This window comes from Dermacentor albipictus, chromosome 10 (assembly GCF_038994185.2).
Source record: "Dermacentor albipictus isolate Rhodes 1998 colony chromosome 10, USDA_Dalb.pri_finalv2, whole genome shotgun sequence".
NCBI lineage: Eukaryota > Metazoa > Arthropoda > Arachnida > Ixodida > Ixodidae > Dermacentor > Dermacentor albipictus.
In genome coordinates, this window is record NC_091830.1 from 38,812,601 (window position 1) to 38,833,694 (window position 21,094).

Sequence of the window (21,094 nt, forward strand, 5' to 3'; positions counted from 1 at the left end):
TTTCAAAACCTATATAGATGGCCACCACATTAAATTATTCATCGATAAACAGACTTTACGCACTCCTTGAAGCTCACCCGGCCTAAAGTAAGGGTCGCTGCATGGATGAGCAAACGGCCGTGATTTAAGTTTAGATGGCCCACAGACTCTGTGATAAGCTACCAAAGCGCAAGCCATTTCTTGACTTCACATTCCACCAACCCTGGATACCGAACACGCGTGTGCACTCATGTTGCTGGAAAGAATAAAAGAACTGGGGCTGCGGATGAGAACTTCTAGGGGTCCAGAAACAAGACGTCCTAAGATTTTGGGTCTGTGGTCATGATGGATTTGGGAAGCCATATAAGCAGTTAAGCCAACACTTCTGCCTTGGAAAGCATGAATAAAAACATCCTTGATTACGTTCAAACTTGCCACCGTTCGCAAATCACCTAAAAGCAAATTTAGGCCCTGGGGAAAAGACATGGTTATTCTTGTTTACTCCAGACTGCGTTTTCAAGTCATCCATCTCGACTTCGCACAGATTGTAAGGAAGGAAGACGGCGTCAGAAAAAACACAGGCTGTTAGTGCAATAGAATGGCCGCAATAAATGCAGAGAATATGTAAACAGCGTTATCGCCCTCATGAAATGGGGAATGTGACACACTAGCCTGGGCATTCCACGCTGGACTAGCAAGGGCACTTAAATATCCTCTCTTGAGGGGAAATAAAACGGAGGTACGAGCGTCCGCTGTGAGCGTGTCAATAAACTAGCAGCTATGTATGCGATGCCGGCTACGCACGTCATCATACTCATTGCATTCTGAGTCTGCATGACGTATGCATTACTTATCTTTCATTAGTTATTCTGTATATTGGTGTGACCCAGCCATGGCCGTAGCGGAGTGGCGAACACGCTGAATTCTTCAGAAGGTCTGCCGTCCAATACAACCCAATGCATTATGTCGACGCTCTAACACTTTCAATGATAAATATTCTGTGTCAAATATTGCTTGCTGCAAACTTGCGTTTAGCCGTGTTTTGTAGCCATAAAGATAACATGGACATAAAAACAGCTGCCATTTTCTAAACAAAGTGTTCAGCACCGAAAAAGCACCGTTAGAATTCGGCAATTTTACTCATCTTACTTTTTTGGCAATCAACAAGGGTTATGGTTGTTTAAAATGACACAGTGGGTGATTTTACTTCTCTTATTGCAATAAAAACTTCTATTTTCAAATATAACAGTTGCACCAGAAACTTCTAAAATATCCTATGTTGCATATGGAACTTGACAACAAGGGGTCACTACATTTATATAGCTGTCTGGTGCCTAAATTTTCGTGAAAGATAATTACTTCCTCAGAGAGCAGTTTTAGCAAGAGCAGCTAAACCTTTCCTCTAGAAAATTGTTTAGAAGAAAATGAATGGAGGTTTTCTTACGAGAAGGTCTCATTCATGGTGTCCCAGTCCTTCTTCGTAAAATTCAAGAAGTGCCTTGATCCAAATCTGTGGAACAAATTACAGAATAAGATGTGTTAGTGATCTACCACATGTGCTGAGATCATTGTGAGGCTTAGCGCAGTGTTATACTTCACATAAGACCTTGAGCATTTCAAGTTCGTGCAACAAAAAGAAAAAGGCACAATTTTATCACTCAGAAAGCGTCTCATAAAGAAATTACCTTGAGGAACAGTTTCGTCATGTGTGAATGTGGGTGCCTTGGCAGGCCTGCGTATTTACTCCCTGATTCACGTGAGCCAAAGGAAAAACTCTTTCACCACAGAAAATAATCGACCGTATAGTTATTTGCTTCTTTGGTTTTAGGGGAACATAAGTACAACAATGTGGTTTAGTAATACTCACACAGTCAGTAAGGCTCTTGTTGTGCTCCAAAAATTTTTACTCTTATGTTTATGTCTTATGACAGCTGCACTTGTGTTTGTCGTGCAGAATGTGTTTTCCGTGGCTACTTCTGTAAATAAAAATCATTATTGGGAGTTTTTACTCTCTTAATGGTCTTTCAGCCTCTTGAGTACATAATGCAAAAGAAGCTTGCGAAGAGAAAACAATGACATGGACAGGAGTGCCGTATTTTCTTCTCTTATGTCTGTATTAGTCTTTTTTGCTGAAAAGGCTTTTCTAATCATGCTATTGTGGGGCCACGAAGGCAGCTCTTCCTCGTAATTATTACAAGAAAATACTTACTTCGCAAATACCCTATATGATTTCAACCCGGTGGAATTGGTAGCGGCCTATCGGCTAGCCTATACTTATGCGTCAGTGCTTGCTTTTGCAAAAGAATAGTGAACGTAATGATTTCCGTTATTAGTACGTTATTCTTCTAATGTAGTACCAAAGGCTTTACCAGCTATAACCATTTTATTTTATAACACATGAGTTGACTTAGACTGATGTACGATCCAGAGATCATTGAGCGGCAGCCCAATGATGCTCCTGTAGTCCCTATGCGAATGTTCCTGATCACCAAGTCCCACTTTCCTCTGGTTTCACCAGGGCGAATTAGATGCGGCTGAGCGGCTGATAAAGCTCCACTGCAGTTTTGTTCCCACACCAGACAAACTCGATTGTTGGTGGCGGCACCAGCCACTCTAAGCAGACTCGTCCCTTCTGCTCCTTTAACACCCTTTTATCACAAGAAACTGGCACATCAATAGCCTACACTGGCTATGAAGTTCCACCTGAGTCGCACATGTGCCAAAACTATAGCCTTGTCACACGATATATCGCAGCCCACTAATGTCGGGATTGCCCGCACCAAGCTCAGCCCTGGGTCCACCACCGGAAAGTGGTGCGAGTGTCCCTCTACGAGGCATGGATTAGGCTGGTGAGAGGAACTGTGACTCCTACGGTTATTATGGACTGGTTCTTGATTATGCCGAGGATGCGCTGCTCGTAGGACCGCTCTGAGCCAGCTTTCCTGTTTCTGTACATTTTATAGACCATGGAGTTATCATGTAATAATCTTATTTTTATCACCATCATCATCATATGCCTAACTTTCTAACCTCCCTATGCCCCTCATAATGTCATGTTTCCCTGCATTTGGAATCCCATGGTAGGCGTTCTGTGACGCAGATATACTCCTGCACTAAACGTTACGCATTCTATTCCCTACCAATTACCAATTATTTTCTCAATGTTAACTGCAGGTTTACCTACTCCCGTTGACTGTGTTAACCTTACTGGCTTTTTAAACTTACAAACAAGCCTAATATTTAGCCAGAACGAGACATAAATTGGCATTAATTAAATGAAATTTGAACTTTTACCTATACTACAATGCTGATCCTTGCATATGAATCAATGCTGTTAGTAAATGCAATGCAGTGATCCCTGGCTATATAATATATAGCTACACCAAATAAGTTTTTACCCAAGGAGCATTCCATATTATGGAACCAAAAGGTCCCATAATTGTGTCTTATCTATGTAACAATTTTGCAAAGTCGTCAGTCACTATAGAAAACTTTCATTGCTTTCTTTCGAAGTTATGATAGAAATAATTGATGTGCTTACCGGACACACCTAGGCGATGTGGGTCAGAAGGATAAATGAAATCTATTAGCCCAGCTGTTCTCTCGTCTTGAACTTCTGTCGCCCTATTAGGTGTGAAAATATTATTGTCACAATAAAGCCTCAATTGATGCACAATGCACAAGGAATCAAACAAAATCTTCAGTGGGCCGTCAGTGACACCCAGAAATGCACTTTGTTGAGAGGGCGCTGAGGAATCAGAGCCGGTGTTTCCCTGGGCGGAAAACACGCCTGCTTTTTTATCAGGCTCGGTGGATGCATTCTCTTCGCCATCCCGAGTCTGTCTAACTATCGCACGTCTTTCTAAATTCATTCTAGAAGAAATGCTCTATTGGTTTTCTGGACATCAGGACTGCCACATTATTCACAACAGTTGCAAAAGAAGTGTTATCGTACCATTGACGTTAAATCTGCACCGTTTGCAAAGAACTATAACGAAAGGCATGCTCTATATGTTTTATTCAGATCGAAGAGGTTGCTTACGTAGCGAGACTAACAAGACCGTCTTCAGGTACAAGAACACGAATAAACAAGCAGTCATCGCAAGAACTGCAGCCGCACTACTCAATCATCTGACGAACAAATTGCTATCGTAAGAAAAGCCTCACACGGTGAGGGCACTATCAATGAAAAGTAAGGTTGAAACGTGCGGGCTTGATCACATCCGCTAGGAAAAACAGTTGTTCCATGTTAGTCTCATCATGCATTGCTAAGCCTGAAGATGGTGGGATATCTTGTGATTTGCGCAAATGAATTTATGGATGAGTATAATCCAGTTGTACGCTTCAGTAGGGTCTACAAAGAGGAAAATGTATGCCTAAATTTCAACTACTACGCACCATTATTGCTGTAATAAAATCTTGTATTTCTTTGTATTATTTCTTGCGCTACTCACCGATCCATTGTCGCCCACCAACAGGAAGACCGCTACCTTAACGTGTATATTTCACTTTACGCGTAAGTTATAAAAATATTGTATCCCTTGGCGACTTTTGGACGTATCGTCATTTGTCCTCGGTTTCTTACTCGTCATGTGCTGATAGATTGGATGCTCCTATACAAACCATTGCTTCCTCCCCTGTTTTCAATAAACTTTCGAGAAACGAAGCCTGAAGAAAGACATGTATAGGAGTCGGCTTCGCAGTTGCGGAACGCAACACTCACAAAATCGTAGAGCAACTCATAATATTCTTGAAAAACAGAGTGTGATGTCATTTCAAGTGAGTCCTGTTTGGCTCGTGCAACGAGAAGTACTTCTACTTTCATGTCCCCCATGGCACTGAATACAAATTTATGAATGAACTTGAATGGCAGCGCCGATTACGCATAAAAGGGGACCAACTTTTTGCAGGAACTTTTTTGATCATGTAGATGACGCTTTTGCGAGAACGTGGTTTTGCAGCTCCACAATGAAGATGGCAACAAGAGAACGTCGTCTTGTATAAACAAATATTTCCCTGAACAGAATTGTCTCTGGCTAGTTGGTTCTTTACTTACCGAAATGAATTGCACTGAGTGAAATGCGAAAACAATCGTGTACTTAGATTTAGGCGCACGTGACAAACTCCAGATGGTCAAAATTTCTGAAGTCCCCCATGACGGCGGGCCTCATAATCAGAAAGTGGTTCTGGCATGTAAAACTCCACAATTTAATAAATTTGGAACTGCACCGAACGAGCGAGGATGTAGAAATAAATAGCACACAGGATTGGGACTACTAAATATTCAGTCATTCAAGCCTAATCTAGCACATTTAGAGCGCGCAAATATTGTCCCAAAGATTTAGCGTAAGCCACGACAGCAATTATCTATTTCAAGAAGCTACCAACATTATGCGCCCTATATAGCAAAAAGAGGAGCACTCGAGCAAAAGCATTGCTCACTGGATCCACCGTAATATACTAGATTTCTCTTCTCCGTATGGCAGCTATATAGCTTACTGAGAACGCAGCTTATGGAGAGCACATGGGAACTCTACTTGCCAGTTAAATACGATGCTTGGGGGCATTACGCCTCTATAATATCGGCGCCTGTAGCTACTGCGGAATTCCTATTTTCTTAATCTACGGCCAAGAGATTTGAGAGGACGGATTTGGAGGCATTTCTTACAGCAAGAGCCTGACAAATTTGTAGTGTGGAACATGCTTTTGGCACAGAAGGAGCGAATTATTGGTGGAACGAATACACGCAATGGTGGCAAAACAGGCCATGACATCATTCAATTTCAACAATACATGGCACTTGTATTGGGTTCTGAATAGCCCTTAAGATGCGAGCCACTCGGACGCCACATCTAGTGAATGTACAGTGCTGTTGACTACGCCATATTTTTCTAACTAGAAAATGGATTGTAGCTGTTCCTAACCCCCTTTATGAAGTTATGAATTATTTTTGGCTGATGTTGTCATTTTTAGTTTTGATACCATTCTAATAAGGTTGTCTTGTGCAGTGGTGAGTGCATTGAACATAGATAGCTGGTATCAATGATTTGCTTACTCGCTTGTCTTGGTGAGGTTAGCAATCTTTATGAACTTCGCCTAGGTTGCGGTATGCGTGTCGTACGTAACCTCTTTCGCTCACGCTTTGGACATTAGGTAATGCATTGTCTAATGAGTAGAACAATTGGCTGCAGTGCTAAGGGAACCGGGATTGAAACCAATCGTTGCACATACTTTATTGCAAAACGTATTTAGTGGTAACCTCAGACACTGTGCGGTAGGTTTTTTTTGTGCTAATTGATAAGTCTCTGTCATAGCGGAAAGGGGCCTGCGTAAAGTGACGTCTGTGTCTGGGCAGCAAGACTTGCTGTGTTACTAAAACGTTCATTGCTGTCATAAGCGCCCACCGTACTTCTTTATGTACACAAGCGGTGAATTCAGTAGAAGAAAGCGCAATTCATGATACATTTACAATGGCACCAGGGTGTCAAAAGTCATTACGCCTAGAAACTCTGTAAAATGTAGATGTATGAGTTTTCTTCAGCCTTAATTGGCAACCCATATAATCTTTCTTTTGCATGAATAAATGGTTTGCAGTTTTCTTTCGTAGCCTGCTGTAAAGAGATGAAGACATTACTCGATTGTATGTGTCCCTTGCCCAGCGTGCACCGTTGTCGCACCCTGCTTCATGCAAACATGGCACAATTTAGCCTCGTGCGTGGCGTTCATGGAGGCGTAGTTCGGCAGCACGTTTTTATATAAGAGGGGGAGTGGTAGCCTCTAAAAACTTTGTCACAGTAGGTATAATTCATCGAGCTCAAGCAGCTTCTCATGCATAGTTTTCAGTGTTACAAGTGTGCCATTTGTTGCAACAATTAACACTTGATCGGCTATTGCGCCACTGTGTTAGACATGTAAAAGAAGCTCGTGGAGGAAGGTATAGGAATGCCGATTCTATCCGAAACCTTCCGACCAAAGCGGACTACGCCCGTCCATCTAACGAGTCCATGCGCCCGAGTTTGAGAGAAGTGCCGGCGTTCTTGCCATCTCGGAGTGTGCCGATCGCCAGCAGCACCGAATAGTTTAGGGTGGCACTAGTAAGTAGGGTGGTAATTTCTGCTGTGCCCAGTACTAGAAAGGGCCCAGTAAAAATGCGGAGCAAGCGACATTGCAAAATTAGGCCGTGATAACTGAACTATCCATACCACAAGCTGAACATGTAAGGTTTTCTTGTGCGAACAGTTGTGTGCTGCGTCTACAGCTACATCATATTTACACCCTAGTGCTCGTGCATCCTCAGCAGCACGTAAAAAAGCTTCAATTACCACATGCAAGTTGCGTCGCTTATAAAGCCTAAACAATTTGTTTTAAAGTGATTAGTGTTCTTTGCCTACTTCAGCTGTTTGTAGTCTGTCTGTCTGTCTGCCTGCCTGCCTGCCTGTCTGTCTGTCTGTGCGTCTGTCTGTCTGTCTGTCTGTCTGTCTGTCTGTCTGTCTGTCTGTCTGTCTGTCTGTCTGTCTGTCTGTCCGTCCGTCCGTCCGTCCGTCCGTCCGTCCGTCCGTCCGTCCATCCGTCCGTCCGTCCGTCCGTCTGTCTGTCTGTCTGTCTGTCTGTCTGTCTGTCTGTCTGTCTGTCTGTGTGTCCGTGCGTCTGTCTGTCCGTGTGTCTGTCTGTCCGTGCGTCTGTCTGTCCGTGCGTCCGTCTGTCTGTCTGTCTGTCTGTCTGTCTGTCTGTCTGTCTGTCTGTCTGTCTGTCTGTCTGTCTGTCTGTCTGTCTGTCTGTCTGTCTGTCTGTCTGTCTGTCTGTCTGTCTGTCTGTCTGTCCGTGCGTCCGTCCGTCCGTCTTCTAACGACGACCTAGTGGCCCAAACTGTCTGCCGTCTTTGGACGCAAGATATCTGTTCGTGAGCGTGATGCCATCATGGTCTTTTCATAGTGGTTATTCCAACTTTGTGATCTCACTCCACCCGGTCTTCTCATGACGCCTTCTAAACCAACTCACTGGCCAAACTTGTCGCCTAGCTTGGGCCACTGGGTATGTGCCCCTGGACGTGTGGTCGTGACACCGTTGTGGTCTTTGCAATGTCGTAATTACAGCTTTGTCATCCACCTCTCTTTATGCTATCGTCGGAACGCCATTGTCGTCGTGTAGTCATAATGCATTCGCAGCTGCACCGCCATCGGGATGCTGTCGTGATAGTTCCATCACTGCCACTCCAGCTTCGCATCCCACTTTCTTTCCACCATCGTCGACAGACAGGCCTCGTCTCACAGTCATTACGCCATTGTATCCATGCATTGTTCATCACGGAATTGTCCTCGTGCTATTGTCCTCCCATCGCCGTCATCGCGTCGTCGTCATGCAGTCGTTGTCATACCACCGCTTCGACGCTTTCATGATTATTCCCATCGTCGTAATTTTAACTTCGTCATGCGACACTCATGAAAGCGTCCTCGTCACCCTAAGAAGTAATGCCGCCGTCACACCCTGCTGCTCTGGCATCACGATCCCTTCAGTAACATCATCGCATTGTCAGGATGTTGTCATACTGTCATACTGTCTTCGTGATTCTATTGACGCCACTATTTCGTCATGCTCTTGTAATGCCGCTCTAGCCATTTAGTCATAATTATACCAACCTTCTCGGGCTTTCGTAGTAAGACAGTCACTACCATGTCATCGTACCACCGTACCATCGATATAGAGGCACTGTGATAGAGCCGTCGTCATGTCATTTTGGTCCTATACTCGTCGTCATCCCATAGTCCTCCTATGTACTCCTCTATAGCCGAAACAGCGGAAATCTGAGAATGATCGATACATTTGGCAAATATTTGCAATTTCAGAAATAGTGCACTTTCAGAAATGTGTGCCACCCGCACACGCAGGCGGTACACATCTCAAGAACGGCAGGAGTTCCTCTATCAGGTAGGAGCTAGAGGGGGGAGGTGGCAGGTGTGAGCGCTTTATAAAGGCGACGACGAACTGCGCTGATTGCAGAGATATACGACCCAGTATCGATGAGCGCGAAATAGTGACCTACATCGTTTGGCCAGTGATCAATACCAAAAAGCCCATTTAAATTGAGTCAATAATGGAATTGTCATGGGAAGGAGCCTTTGTCGGCTTGTGTTTCCAACAATACGGAAAAGAGTGCATAAGAACCTGACGCAAAGGAATGGGAGAGGGGACCTGACGGCGTAGGTGCAGCGCGCTGCAATGCGGCCCCGCACTGTTGGCACTCGACTGGGACCCGAGTAAATGCCAATTTTAGGGGCAATCACGTCAAGAGATTGGCAGGATTTGGTTATAACGAGTTGTCCCTGAAGACTGTTAATCAATGATGTCTATAATCATTGCGAGGAATCGCTTACTGTTAACAGGAAACGTTGCTGGGCTAGTTGGCTCCTTCATGGATGGAACAATAGGCACGAACATTAGACTGGGCCGCGAGATAGACAGGGGATGGTGCATTTAGCTAGTGAGCGCTTGTTACTAGCCAGTTAGAGCTTATCTCTTGTCTGCCTCACTGTCTCGCCTGAAGTTCACGATTATTTCACGTATCACTAACGCTGTTCAGAAAACCCTTTGGTGTGCAAGTTATTCAGTGAGATTATGCTAAGAGCTCGTGTAACACTGGCGAACAGGCGTACATGGCTGAAAGATCACAAACACAATGATAGCTTTTACAATACCAGCTTGGAATTATAAACGCACAGTCACACACGTAAGTGGTGAAAGAAAGGCCATCCTCATAACCAACCTCTACTCAGTATAGCACTCGCAATCGGATGTCAGCACTCGAGTGCGTTCGCCTATAGTTCAAGAAAAACATAAAAAATGCAGTGGTCCATAAGTGTAGCTTACATAGCTTCGAATGGAACACACACACACAAAAAAAGACACGCGCCCAACTCCGACTCACCAACTGAATAGAAAAAAGACGGAGTTCTTAGGCTTTTTCATAGACTCTCCAAATTTTGTCAGGTTTTCCAGTGTGTGATTGCCATCCATTATATGGGTACCTTCAAAATAAACAGTCAGATTCTTTTTCTGCAAAATAAATATATATGAACGTATGTTTAGGTAAAGTTGTTATAGGTGCTTGTTAATTGTTGGATTGTAAGCTATGTTCCATGCGTATAATCAAGCGGGACACAGAATAAGTCATTGACACCATAAATGTTGCACTACATGTGACATTTAAATAATGCTGTACTATAATATGAAGCAAGCCTATAATAGAGTTGAAGCCTCCATTACCCAGGACACGGCACATGAAATGGCGAACGTTTGCGTTTATTTATATATCCTAACAAGGTGATATTATAAACACACTAAACTTGCTTCGAGGTGCACGATGCTTTATGATGTGTGGGCACGAGGTAAAAGCGCGACCATCAGAACTTGAGTATCGCTGCTCTGCCAGTACCATGTCTTTTCTTTCATTCCTTCTGTTTTACCGGTTAGTATTTCACGCTGAGCACCTATAAACGCTCAATCAATAATATGCCCCAATTTACTTTACGTTCACTTTCATCGTCTAGAACCCCTGTATAAAGGGAAAGCAGCCGTAAAATAAAGTCAGCTGATAGGAACAACACAGCGCTAACACGGTCAGTGCATATACGCACGCCAACTTTATTGTTGCGTTTCACGACTCCTGAATTTACAGTAGGTCCTAGACCAACAGAATTCGTTCACACACCTTGCCCTTATTATGACTGACCATACTTGCTCCTATGTAGAAAAAAAAAACAGGTTTATACGCCTCCACTGTGAGCAGAGGTGCTCTTTCCATTTTGCCCGCGACACCTTGTGTTACGGCCTCGCCGAACAAAACAACGCTCGCCTAAATTAGTAGTACAAATATCTCGCTGGAATAAAAGCAGCAGACACTGTGCCGTGAGCAACACCTAAATTAAATTGATGAAGGAAGCTGAGCTGACACTAACGGCAGGCATGGATAATTCATCATCATCATCATCACAATCATCATCATCAGCCTGGTTACGCCCACTGCAGGGCAAAGGCCTCTCCCATACTTCTCCAACTACCTGGATCATGTACTAATTGTGGCCATGCCGTCCCTGCAAACTTGTTAATCTTATGCACCCACCTAACTTTCTGCCGCCACCTGCTACGCTACCCTTCCCTTGGAATCCAGTCCGTAACCCTTAATGACCATCGGTTATCTTCCCTCCTCATTACATGTCCTGCCCATGCCCATTTCTTTTTTTCTTCATTTCAACTAAGATGTCATTACCCCGCGTTTCTTCCCCCACCGAATCTGCTCTTTTCTTATCCCTTATCGTTACACCAATCATTCTTCGTTCCATAGCTCGTAGCGTCATCCTCCATGTAAGTAGAACCCTTTTCATAAGCCTCCCCGTTTCTGCCCCGTAGGTTAGTACTGGTAAGACACAGCCAATTCACACTTTTCTCTTGAGGGATAATGTCAACCTGCTACTCATGATTTGAGAAGAGGGAAAATGAAGGAATTCCGGATCAAGCTAGAGAACAGGTATTCGAATTCAGGTATTCGAAGGTGACAGTGTTGAAGCAATGAACGACAATCTTATGGGCACCATTAAGGAGTGTGCAACAGAAGTCGGTGGGAACTCCGTTAGACAGGATACCAGTAAGCTATCGCAGGAGACGAAAGGTCTGATCAAGAAACGCCAGTGTATGAAAGCCTCTAACCCTACAGCTAGAATAGAACTAGCAGAACTTTCGAAAGTAATCAACAAGCGTAAGGCAGCTGACATAAGGAAGTATAATATGGATAGAAGTGAACATGCTCTCAGGAACAGAGCGAGCCTAAAAACAGTGAAGAGGAAACTAGGAATCGGCAAGAATCAGGTGTATGTGTCAAGAGACAAAGCCGCCAATATGATTACTAATATGGATGAGAAAGTTCAAGTGGCTGATAGGTTCTATAGAGATTTATACAGTACCAGTGGCACCCATGAGGATAATGTTAGAGAGAATAGTCTAGAGAAATTTAAAATGCCACAGGTATCGCCGGAAAGAGTAAAAAATATTATCCGACGATTACGATACTCCCTAATGCGAAATTTGAGCGCAGCTCTATACGTGTTTCCATTTCGCGATATTTTGAAGCAAAGAATTTGAGAGAGACATGTAGCAGAGTCGGTAATGGTCGAAAATCTGATCTGCGGATCAAGCGAGCCGGCGTTTATACATGACTCGTCAAAGGTTCCAGTGTGATCGCTGGTGCCGCATGGCTTCCAGAAAGTACTATACAATTCGCATAGCGCATACAATCAGATTAAGAAACAATCTCACACAATAACAACCAAAACAAGCGCGAACGAGACCGACTCAACAGAACCAAACAGGCGCGGGCGAGAGCTTTGGCGCGACCAGACGATAGTACGAAACGAGCGGATCGGCTGAGACCAGACACGAGTGCGCATCGAGCCGTGAGGAGGGTCCGCATGACACCAGCATCGCGCGCGCACGTCACTGAAGGGGCCGCTCTCATTGGTCTCCGCCATTCGCGGCTCGCGTCCTTCGTCTCCCACTCCAGCGAAGGGGGGCGGAGCTGGTTACGAGGCCGACGCCGACGACGACGACGACGACGCCGACGACGACGCGAAACCCAGGAACGGACGCCAAAGAGCTGCGCTCTAAAAAGCCTTGTAAGATATGCAAAGGGGGATGGCAGCTAGGGAGGGTCAGGTAACAGAAGATTTGTTGATGGATGGTGGGCAGATTGTTCTAGAAAAACTGGCCACCCTGTATACGCAATACCTTATGGCCTCGAGCGTAGTGGAATGTTGGAAGAGCGCTAACATTATCATAATCCATGAGTAAGGGGACGCCAAAGACTTGCAAAAATATAGGCAGATCAGCTTACTGTCCGTTGCCTGCAAACTATTTACTAAGGTAGTCGCAAATAAAATCAGAAACACCTTAGACTTCTGTCAAGCAAAGGACCAGGCAGGATTCGTTTAAGGCTACTGAACAATGGACCATATTCACACTGTCAATCAGGTGATAGAAAAATGTGTAGAATATAGCCAACCCTCATGTATAGTTTTCATTAATTACGAGAAAGTGTTTGATTCTGACGAAACTTCAGCAGTCATGGAGGCATTACGGAATCAGGGTGTAGACGAGCCTTATGTAGAAATACTGAAAGACATCTATAGCTGCTCCACAGCCACCGTAGTCCTCCATAAACAAAGCAACAAAATGCCAATAAAGAATGGCGTTAGGCAGGGAGATACGATCTCTCCAATGCTATTCACAGCGTGTTTACAGGAGGTAGTTAGAAACCTGGATTGGGAAGAATTGGGGATAAAAGTTAATGTAGAATACCTTAGTAACTTGCAATTCGCTGATGATATTGCCTTGTTTAGTAACTCAGGGGACCAATTGCAATGCATGCTCACTGACCTGGAGAGGCAAAGCAGAACAGTGGGTCTAAAAATTAATCTGCAGGGAACTAAAGTAATTTTTAAGAGTCTCAGGAAGAGAACCGCAGTTTACGTTTGGTACCGGGGAACTGGAATTGGTAAGGGAATACATCTACTAAGGGGAGGTAGTGACCATGAATCCGGCCTATGACACTGAAATAATCAGAAGAATAAGAATGGGCTGGCGTGCGTTCGGCAGGTATTCGCAGATGGAGAATTCAATAACTGGGAAATCAGCAGAAAACGAGGATGACAGGCACAATGGCTGGGCCAAGAATTAATTTGGACTGAGTGCGCAGCACTGACAGGAGTCATTGCTGCAAAAGCTCTGAGACAACAGTGCAGCTGATCTGCAAGAACACTATGAAGAGCAATGCTAATACACATTCTGTACAAGACAACACCTATTACTGGAAACATGACTGTGGCAATATGCACCACAAGCATTCAACGCTACTGGAATGGTCCCTGCCCAAAAAATTGGGAGACACACTTTAGACTGGTTAGGCGTGGGAATGCGAAATCCATTTAGTTGCTTTGGGGATGTTTTTTCTGCAGTTCCCTTACCCGCGCAAGCTCTCGCCTTAACTGCGCCTCGAGTAGTCCATAACTCGAAAAACCGATGTGCAGCATTCGATTGAACATTAATGCTATTGCTTTTCTACATTTATTTCATAGACTAACGACATGGCGCCACCTTTTACCTATTCGCAGCGCTGTCTCGTGCCCAACTACGCAAGTACCAGGCCACACCTTTAGTGAGCCAGATGGCTGCGACTCTACGGGTGCAATGAGGTATGCACTAGGCGCACCTTCAGTCAATCATATGCGTGGGGCCCTGTGGCGTCAACACTTTCTGTTCAGCCACTGGGGTGAGCAGACGCATAATGTGGGGGACTTCCTGAGCGGTGTCAGCCACCCACCTGGGCCACGGTAACAGCATGGTAGCTGAAGCTGATAAGAATTTTGATATTATTTTGCCACATTTTCCAACAGAGCATGTCGTTTTCAACAAAGTGTTCTTGCACGAAGATGTTCGAGTGCGGTCCTTCAGGGTCGAAGATTTCCGGGGCGCCTTGCACAAAGAACGGCTGCTCCCTGACGTTGCGGCTTTGGGCGCCCACCATATCGACCCCGTGTGGGCCTTGACATTAAACAGCCCGGAGGCGACGAAACTGTTGGCTGGATTGAAATAACTGCAGAAGCAGCAGGGGATGCTTAGGCTTCATTGATTGCTACATGGTGTTCCAGATGTGCACGCGTTGGCGGCGTTTGGCAAAGTGACCAGGTTACTCGTGAGTGTTAGCGTGTCGAGGGAGTGAACGAGAAAGGTTCATGCCCGGACTGTGCTCCTGAAGCTCAAGAAGGGTCTTAAAGTTCATTACCTGCCACACCAGAATCGCGTCACCCGTGAACTAGCCTTGGCGGTTGCACCACGTCGGCCTATGCAGTGCTCGCGCTGCCATAGTTCGGGAAATGTACCTCGCGAGTGCAAGGGGCCACGTTGCTCACACTGCTGGCGTTTTCGTCACGTCGACAGCGAGTACGTCCGTTCCTACGCTGCAGTGATGGGAACAGCCGATGACGAGGATTCAACAGTGCACATTATGGACGCGACCAAGGCAGAGGACAAAATAAAAGATAGCGGGAATATGACGATATGACCACAGCTGGGTGACATTGCAGTGCCTCAACTCGCGCAAGTGAAATCGATAAGAGGCAGTCCACAGCCCGCTGGACCACGCAGCAAAATCAGCTGAGGGAACAGACGACTCTGCAAAAGATTTAAGCTCTCAAGCAGCTGAAGTGTCCGCACTAGTGCCTAAATGGAGGGCCAGGAAAAGCGTCTCTCGTTGTTCAAGTGCGGCCTTGGACGCCGTCGGCACGTCACCGAACGCCAGCGACGTCTCTGGGAGTAATGGCATCAGCTCGGTGGTTAACAGATCCCTGAGAGACGCAATAACTTATGAAGGGAAAGTCGGCACCCGATGCATCGAGGGACCACCTGCGAAGACACCAACGAGTAGGCGCACAAACCTTAGGGCAAGGCATGGGGCACGGCGGATAGGAAAGTTGACAAGCCACTTTGGTAAAGTGGTGAGACCGTCCCACTGGGTGGTGCCAGAGGCGTCTAGCATTGTGCTGGGCACGCAACGTGAGCGCCATGCTCCCGGTCTACCTTTTCCAGAAATCAATGATTGCACCTAAAACGTCACTTGCACTGGCCACTTTACAAGTTAGAGGTCGGGCCTCTAGGAAAGTACAGGTAATTGTACCGGTTGTTAATGAAAGAACACCTTGACATATCTGCTGTGCAGGAGATGAAAGTGGAAGAAGAGATGACGAACATGCTGCGGAAGTTCACTGCATGGAACCATGCCACTGTGAGCCATGCTATTTGCAGGTCCGGAGGGTGCGTCCTCGTTGTTTTAAAGAATCTAGCGCTGTCAGTGCAGAATGATTCTTCCTGTTTTTCCGGCAGATTTATGCTGTGTGACTTCACATATAGTGATACTGCATGGTGGGTTATGTGTGTTTATGCTCCAAGTGTAGCACAGAAACACGTAAATTTCTTTTCTAAACTCAGACAGTAGTTGCGCATTGATAAGCAGCTTGTTTTCGTTGGGGATTTTATTTGCGTTTTGAATTTAAGTGATAGGTCAAGTCGCAGAATGGTCAAAGACAAAAGCAGGGATGTGCTGTCACAAATAATTGCAGAGTATGAAGTAGGGGATCTTGCAGAGTGCCTGGAGGACTCCCGACCTGTCAAGTACACTCAATTTTAGGGCAGCAGCCATGCCCGCTTGGACCCACTGTACCTGTCGGTGGATACAAGCACAATGTGTCACAGTTAGGGGGTTTCGCCGATTTCTTTTATTGATCATTGCCTTCTAAAATGCCAAATAGGATGAAAGAGCAAAAGTCTTTAATGGGAGCAGTGGAAATTGAATTCCGATTTATTAGGGATGAATCGTTCAACGAAGCATTGATGCGCAAAATTAATAATATCTATGAAGATAGTGGGGTCACAATAGGAGAGCGTGCGGAACTTTTTAAGCAACAGATAAAAATTTAAGGGACAGAAGGACCAAGGATTTTATTGTTTGAAGCCAAAAGAAAGAGAAAGGGCTTAAGATGACTTTTGAAAAGGTAACAGCGCTTGAATTCCAAATGACAAGTGTGTATGCCGAAGATCTGCGTAGTATCAAGCAGACATTGAAAAGCAGAAATGTTATCGCAGAGTACCAGTGAGAGCAAGAGTAGACACGATGCTATAGATGAGTGTAAAAGTGCGGACTTGGACTCGAGAAAAGTCGCACCCGGCGGAACAAAATAGATGTTATGGAAAATAACGGGATAGAAATGACAGACAATGACAGCATAGGACGTGCATTTGCTCGACATTACGAAGCACTTTTTGCTTCTAGACCTGTGGATGCGGAGAGTTTTAAAGAAGAATTTCTTGAGAGAGTGCCACGCTGCACAATGACAACAGAACAGTGTTGGAAGCACCCATAGCGTCAACAGAAGCAGAAAAGGCTATAGATAACCTGAAACTTGGAAAGTCACCAGGACCCGACAGACTGAGCGCTTCATTTTACGAGAGATTTAAAAAAAGAATTGTCTCACTGGCTTACAGTTGTTTTTAACGAGGCATACAAAGTAGGTGTCCTGCGACGGTCATTCGCGGAAGCACATACTGTATTAATACCAATGACAGACGAGACAGAGAAGAGGAACTTGGTTTCCTCATGCGGGCCTATATCACTAACTAATTGTAATTATAAATTCTTGATGAAAGCGCTAGCAAGGCGGATACAAAAGCTAATTAAGAAATGGCTTTGTCCTACCCAAACATGTTGCAATATGGGGCGTTCGATTGTGACCAGTATACCTAAAATGCGGTGCGTGATGGAGTGCTGTGGCATTATGCAAGCAGGGGTAGCAATTCTACACCTAGATCTTCAGAAATCATTTGATTGTGTGCCGCACAATATTTCTCTTGCTATCCTAGACGACATTAATGTCGGATCTATCATCAAACATGGGGTAGCTTTGGCGTACTGGAACTGCACCACGCGTTTAATTGCTAACAAGTTAGTGAGGGCCCCCATTAAACTAAAGCGTTTTGTGTAGCCTAAAGTGGTGCCCCATGAGCCCCCTTTTGTTCAGTAGATATGTAGAAACAATCTCCCTAGCGATCATCGAAAACAGCAGTATTCACGGCTTCAGATTAAATGCATCGGAAAATAAAATTCTGGCGTATGTGGATGACGTCACAGTTTGTCGTACAGGTAAAGAAAATGTAGCTGCAGCTACAATATGGAAGGGTTTCTGCAAGGTAACTGGAAGCCTGGTAAACTTGGGAAAGTGCCTTGGTTGCTGGCATGCAGAGTGGCCATCGACCCAGGTCATTTTCGCCAACGTTATGTGGCTGACGACACCCATTAAATACCTAGGCGTCCCACTGGAATATTACAAATATAACGATGAGTTTTGGCAAGGGCGAACAGGAGAAACAGGGATAAAAGCGAAAAGATAGAAAGGTTGGCATCTGTCAATGTTTGCAAAAGCTACAGTTTGTAATCTATGTTTTGCAGCAAAACTCTGATATGTAATGCAGCTATTGCATCGTTCAAGGGCAAATATACAGAAGTTGCACCGAATCTTCGCAGCATTTGTGTCGGCTTCGAGTGGGAAATGGTGCAGTCGAAAGAATTTATTCACACGAGTTAAAGACGGATGCTTGGGATTGATGCTCCTATTTATACGAACGGTCATAAACCGCTTTTTATTTCTGCACGACTTACGCGGTCCTTTCTTGCACATGACGTGCAAGAAAGGATAATATGACAGATAATATGACCGGTCCTGTTATTGAATTTCTTAAAGAGGTTATATTAAGTGTACGATTCTTGTCCGTTAGATCTTCAAATGAGTACCTTTCTTCAGTGAAACGTAAAACACTCTGCAAAGATGTATGCGATGTAGTTCTCCCTGTTCCAATGTACAGGGCAATATACAATGGAGGCGAAGTGCAAGACGTGCCTAATTGGGTAAATGAATGCAAGTGACGCCTGGGGCCGAGTCCATCTTTTTGAATTTTCAGACGGGTACGTTGCCGTTTTTAACCTTTTTAGAAGATCGCGGTTTTTTATTACCCTGGGCATCACATTGCTTGACCTGTAAGAAACCAGAAACTATAGATCTGGTATTTCTAGATTGTTGGGCGGGTGTCTTCTCTTTGGATTTACTTCAGAGGACAATCAAGACATATTTTGCGTTAAATCTACATGGTATTAGACATTTATCTATAGAAAACGACGATGTACTTCCGTTTGACCTTATTATGCTAGTTGGCCTTCATTGTCTATGGCACGCCCGTTTGGCAGGGTTTCACTGCGACCCGGATGCTCGGCTTGCACGAATGTATTTTCCGAAATGCATGTCCAGATTTGTATAAATTCAGAATCCACAAGATTGTGTACCTTGGTGGTTGCCGAGGGTGGAACCCTTGACCGCACTCGCAGAATTCCAAAATAGTTAGCCCAGTAGCGCTGACACTTGGTGCTGAAAAGTTACTAGTTTATGTTTTTTCCCAAACATCATTTGTTGTTTCATATAATAGTACACAACAGGCCATAAATAAATAAACAAAATTTCCCTGGCGTCAAAGAAGCGTGCTCGTTTCACACCCCGGAGGCTCGGGTTCGAGATATATCTGCTGTGCGTGTCGACTTCCTGAAGTAGGACAGCCATTACGCTGCATGCTGAAGTGGTCGTGCGGAAGTATGTCAAATTTGGTTCAGGAGCCAAATAAAAAATTACATCCCGCCTAAATTAAAAATGAAAATGAGATATAGATGCATATAGAAGGCGAACAAACTTGCTAACCTACTACACTTTAGGCACGTTGTAAAAATCTGGGCTGAATGTCGACCAAACATAAACGTTTTGGTTTGCCACAACTTTTTAGAAAAGTTGTTGCGTGTAGGTGCAAAAAAATTTCGTACTAAATGTAGCTCCAGGATAGTAAACACATCAAATAGTGTTTTTGGTCAATACCGAATAGTCGAGTTCGCGTATTCTCTCCAAAGTGTGGGCTTTTAAAGAAAAACCGATTGGGCGTAAATTTAAACTACGTACCACTATTTATTCACCAAAAATCATTTCTTGGTTCAGCAGGCAAAGTAGTACCTCTATATATCATAATATATTCTTGTAACCCAGGGATCCAGTTGGATATTTTACTAAACATTGGATGGAAGCCAGGTGAAAACGTACTTTCAGCAAATATGTACGCCAAATGAGTTAATGAACAAGCTCCTTTAGCATTATGCGTAAATTCTCGAAGAACAGATGCTGTAAACACAGTCCAAACTTACCTCAACAGCCAGTTTTACGGTTATATTTACCATTATTGAGCGGTTGTGAAGATATGATTGAACCTAGACTAGAAAAAAGAAGGACTTCAATGTAACATACTGTTCTGATGCTACTAAAGTAGGCGTTGTGCATGCGTTAGCACGTGCGAAAGCACCAAGACAGGCGCTCATATATGTATGTATATATATATATATATATATATATATATATATATATATATATATATATATATATATATATATATATATATATATATATATATATATATATATATATATATATGGCCTACCTATTGTATACACGTGTACGAATACTGCTGACGTCGCAGAGCGTTTTAATCTTGCCTGGTTCTGTGCTTGACGGAATGTTGAGAAATAGTTTCAAATGCATGTGGGGTGCAGCGCTATTCGTTTACATGGGACAGGAACGTATTGAAGGAAAACCTGCATCTACTGGCAATGACTTTTATTGCTATAGGTTGTGTTTTCTACCCGCAGCAAATTTTTAAATAATTACCAGTGGAATGTAGGCCAATTACAACGCTTGAGCTAAAACACTCGATTACATCTACGCAAAATCAAAATGCTTATTTTTATAATTACCATAACTTTAACATGTGCCGTGGTATTTATTTACTTTCTTGCAAGTGTTTCTATTTACTTGCTGTATATAGTGAGTCAGAAATGCATGTTGACTTAGAATGAACGCTGAGTAAGGCACCGGTTTGGATAAACTGTTGCTGATTTGTCACGAAGCCTTCGCCAACGCTTCTCGAACGTTTAAATCTCCCAATTCTACCATTCACTGCTCTTGCAGGTGTTCACAATGATGCTAGAAATTTTGAAGATACACGTCGTACGTACTTTCAACTGCCTCATTTATTACGGATAACTACCACTTGCGCTAAGAAAGTATCATGTACTCTAGATTTATATACGCCGTGCTATGGTCGCAACATATTCCTGTTTAGATTTTATTGCAGTAGCTTATAGAAAAGGCATGATATCGCTCTGGGTTTGTTCAGGGACTAAACCTTCAGGCTCGAACATTCTTTCGTTACATAGTGTGCAAACCGCTCGTTCATCGCCATACTGCTTTAACAAGTGCACTCGGGTATAATACACCTCTTTGAAGCTCCGTGACATTGAAGGATTTGTGAGTGACTTTAGGGGAGATGAAAGAAACCAGCAAATACAAGTGCCAGTGAGCGTGTACCAAATTTTCGGTGCTGCATGGCCATCATATTTTTTCTATCAGCCATTGAGCAAAAATAATTGCAAAATGCT

General features: G+C 44.1%; 1 protein-coding gene and 1 long non-coding RNA gene across 8 annotated transcripts in view; one reads left to right on the top strand and one right to left on the bottom strand.

Moving 5' to 3' along the window:
• LOC135911875 (uncharacterized) overlaps positions 1-21,094 on the top strand; it is a 351,642-nt gene that overhangs the window by 219,044 nt on the left and 111,504 nt on the right. The gene's annotated exons all lie outside the window — the stretch shown is intronic.
• The window catches only part of LOC135911874 (uncharacterized), a 186,367-nt gene that overhangs the window by 20,890 nt on the left and 144,383 nt on the right, over positions 1-21,094 (bottom strand). For 5 of the 7 annotated variants that reach the window (XM_065444205.2, XM_070527428.1, XM_070527425.1 and 2 more), the window contains 5 exons: positions 19,808-19,870; positions 9,902-10,029; positions 3,521-3,603; positions 1,847-1,955; positions 1,424-1,489 (listed from right to left, as the gene is read on the bottom strand). In XM_065444205.2, the coding sequence (XP_065300277.1) occupies positions 1,424-1,489; positions 1,847-1,955; positions 3,521-3,603; positions 9,902-10,029; positions 19,808-19,870 (449 nt within the window). The remainder of the gene's footprint in view (positions 1-1,423; positions 1,490-1,846; positions 1,956-3,520; positions 3,604-9,901; positions 10,030-19,807; positions 19,871-21,094) is intronic. The other 2 variants (XM_070527429.1, XR_010567484.2) reach the window with 2 other exon arrangements.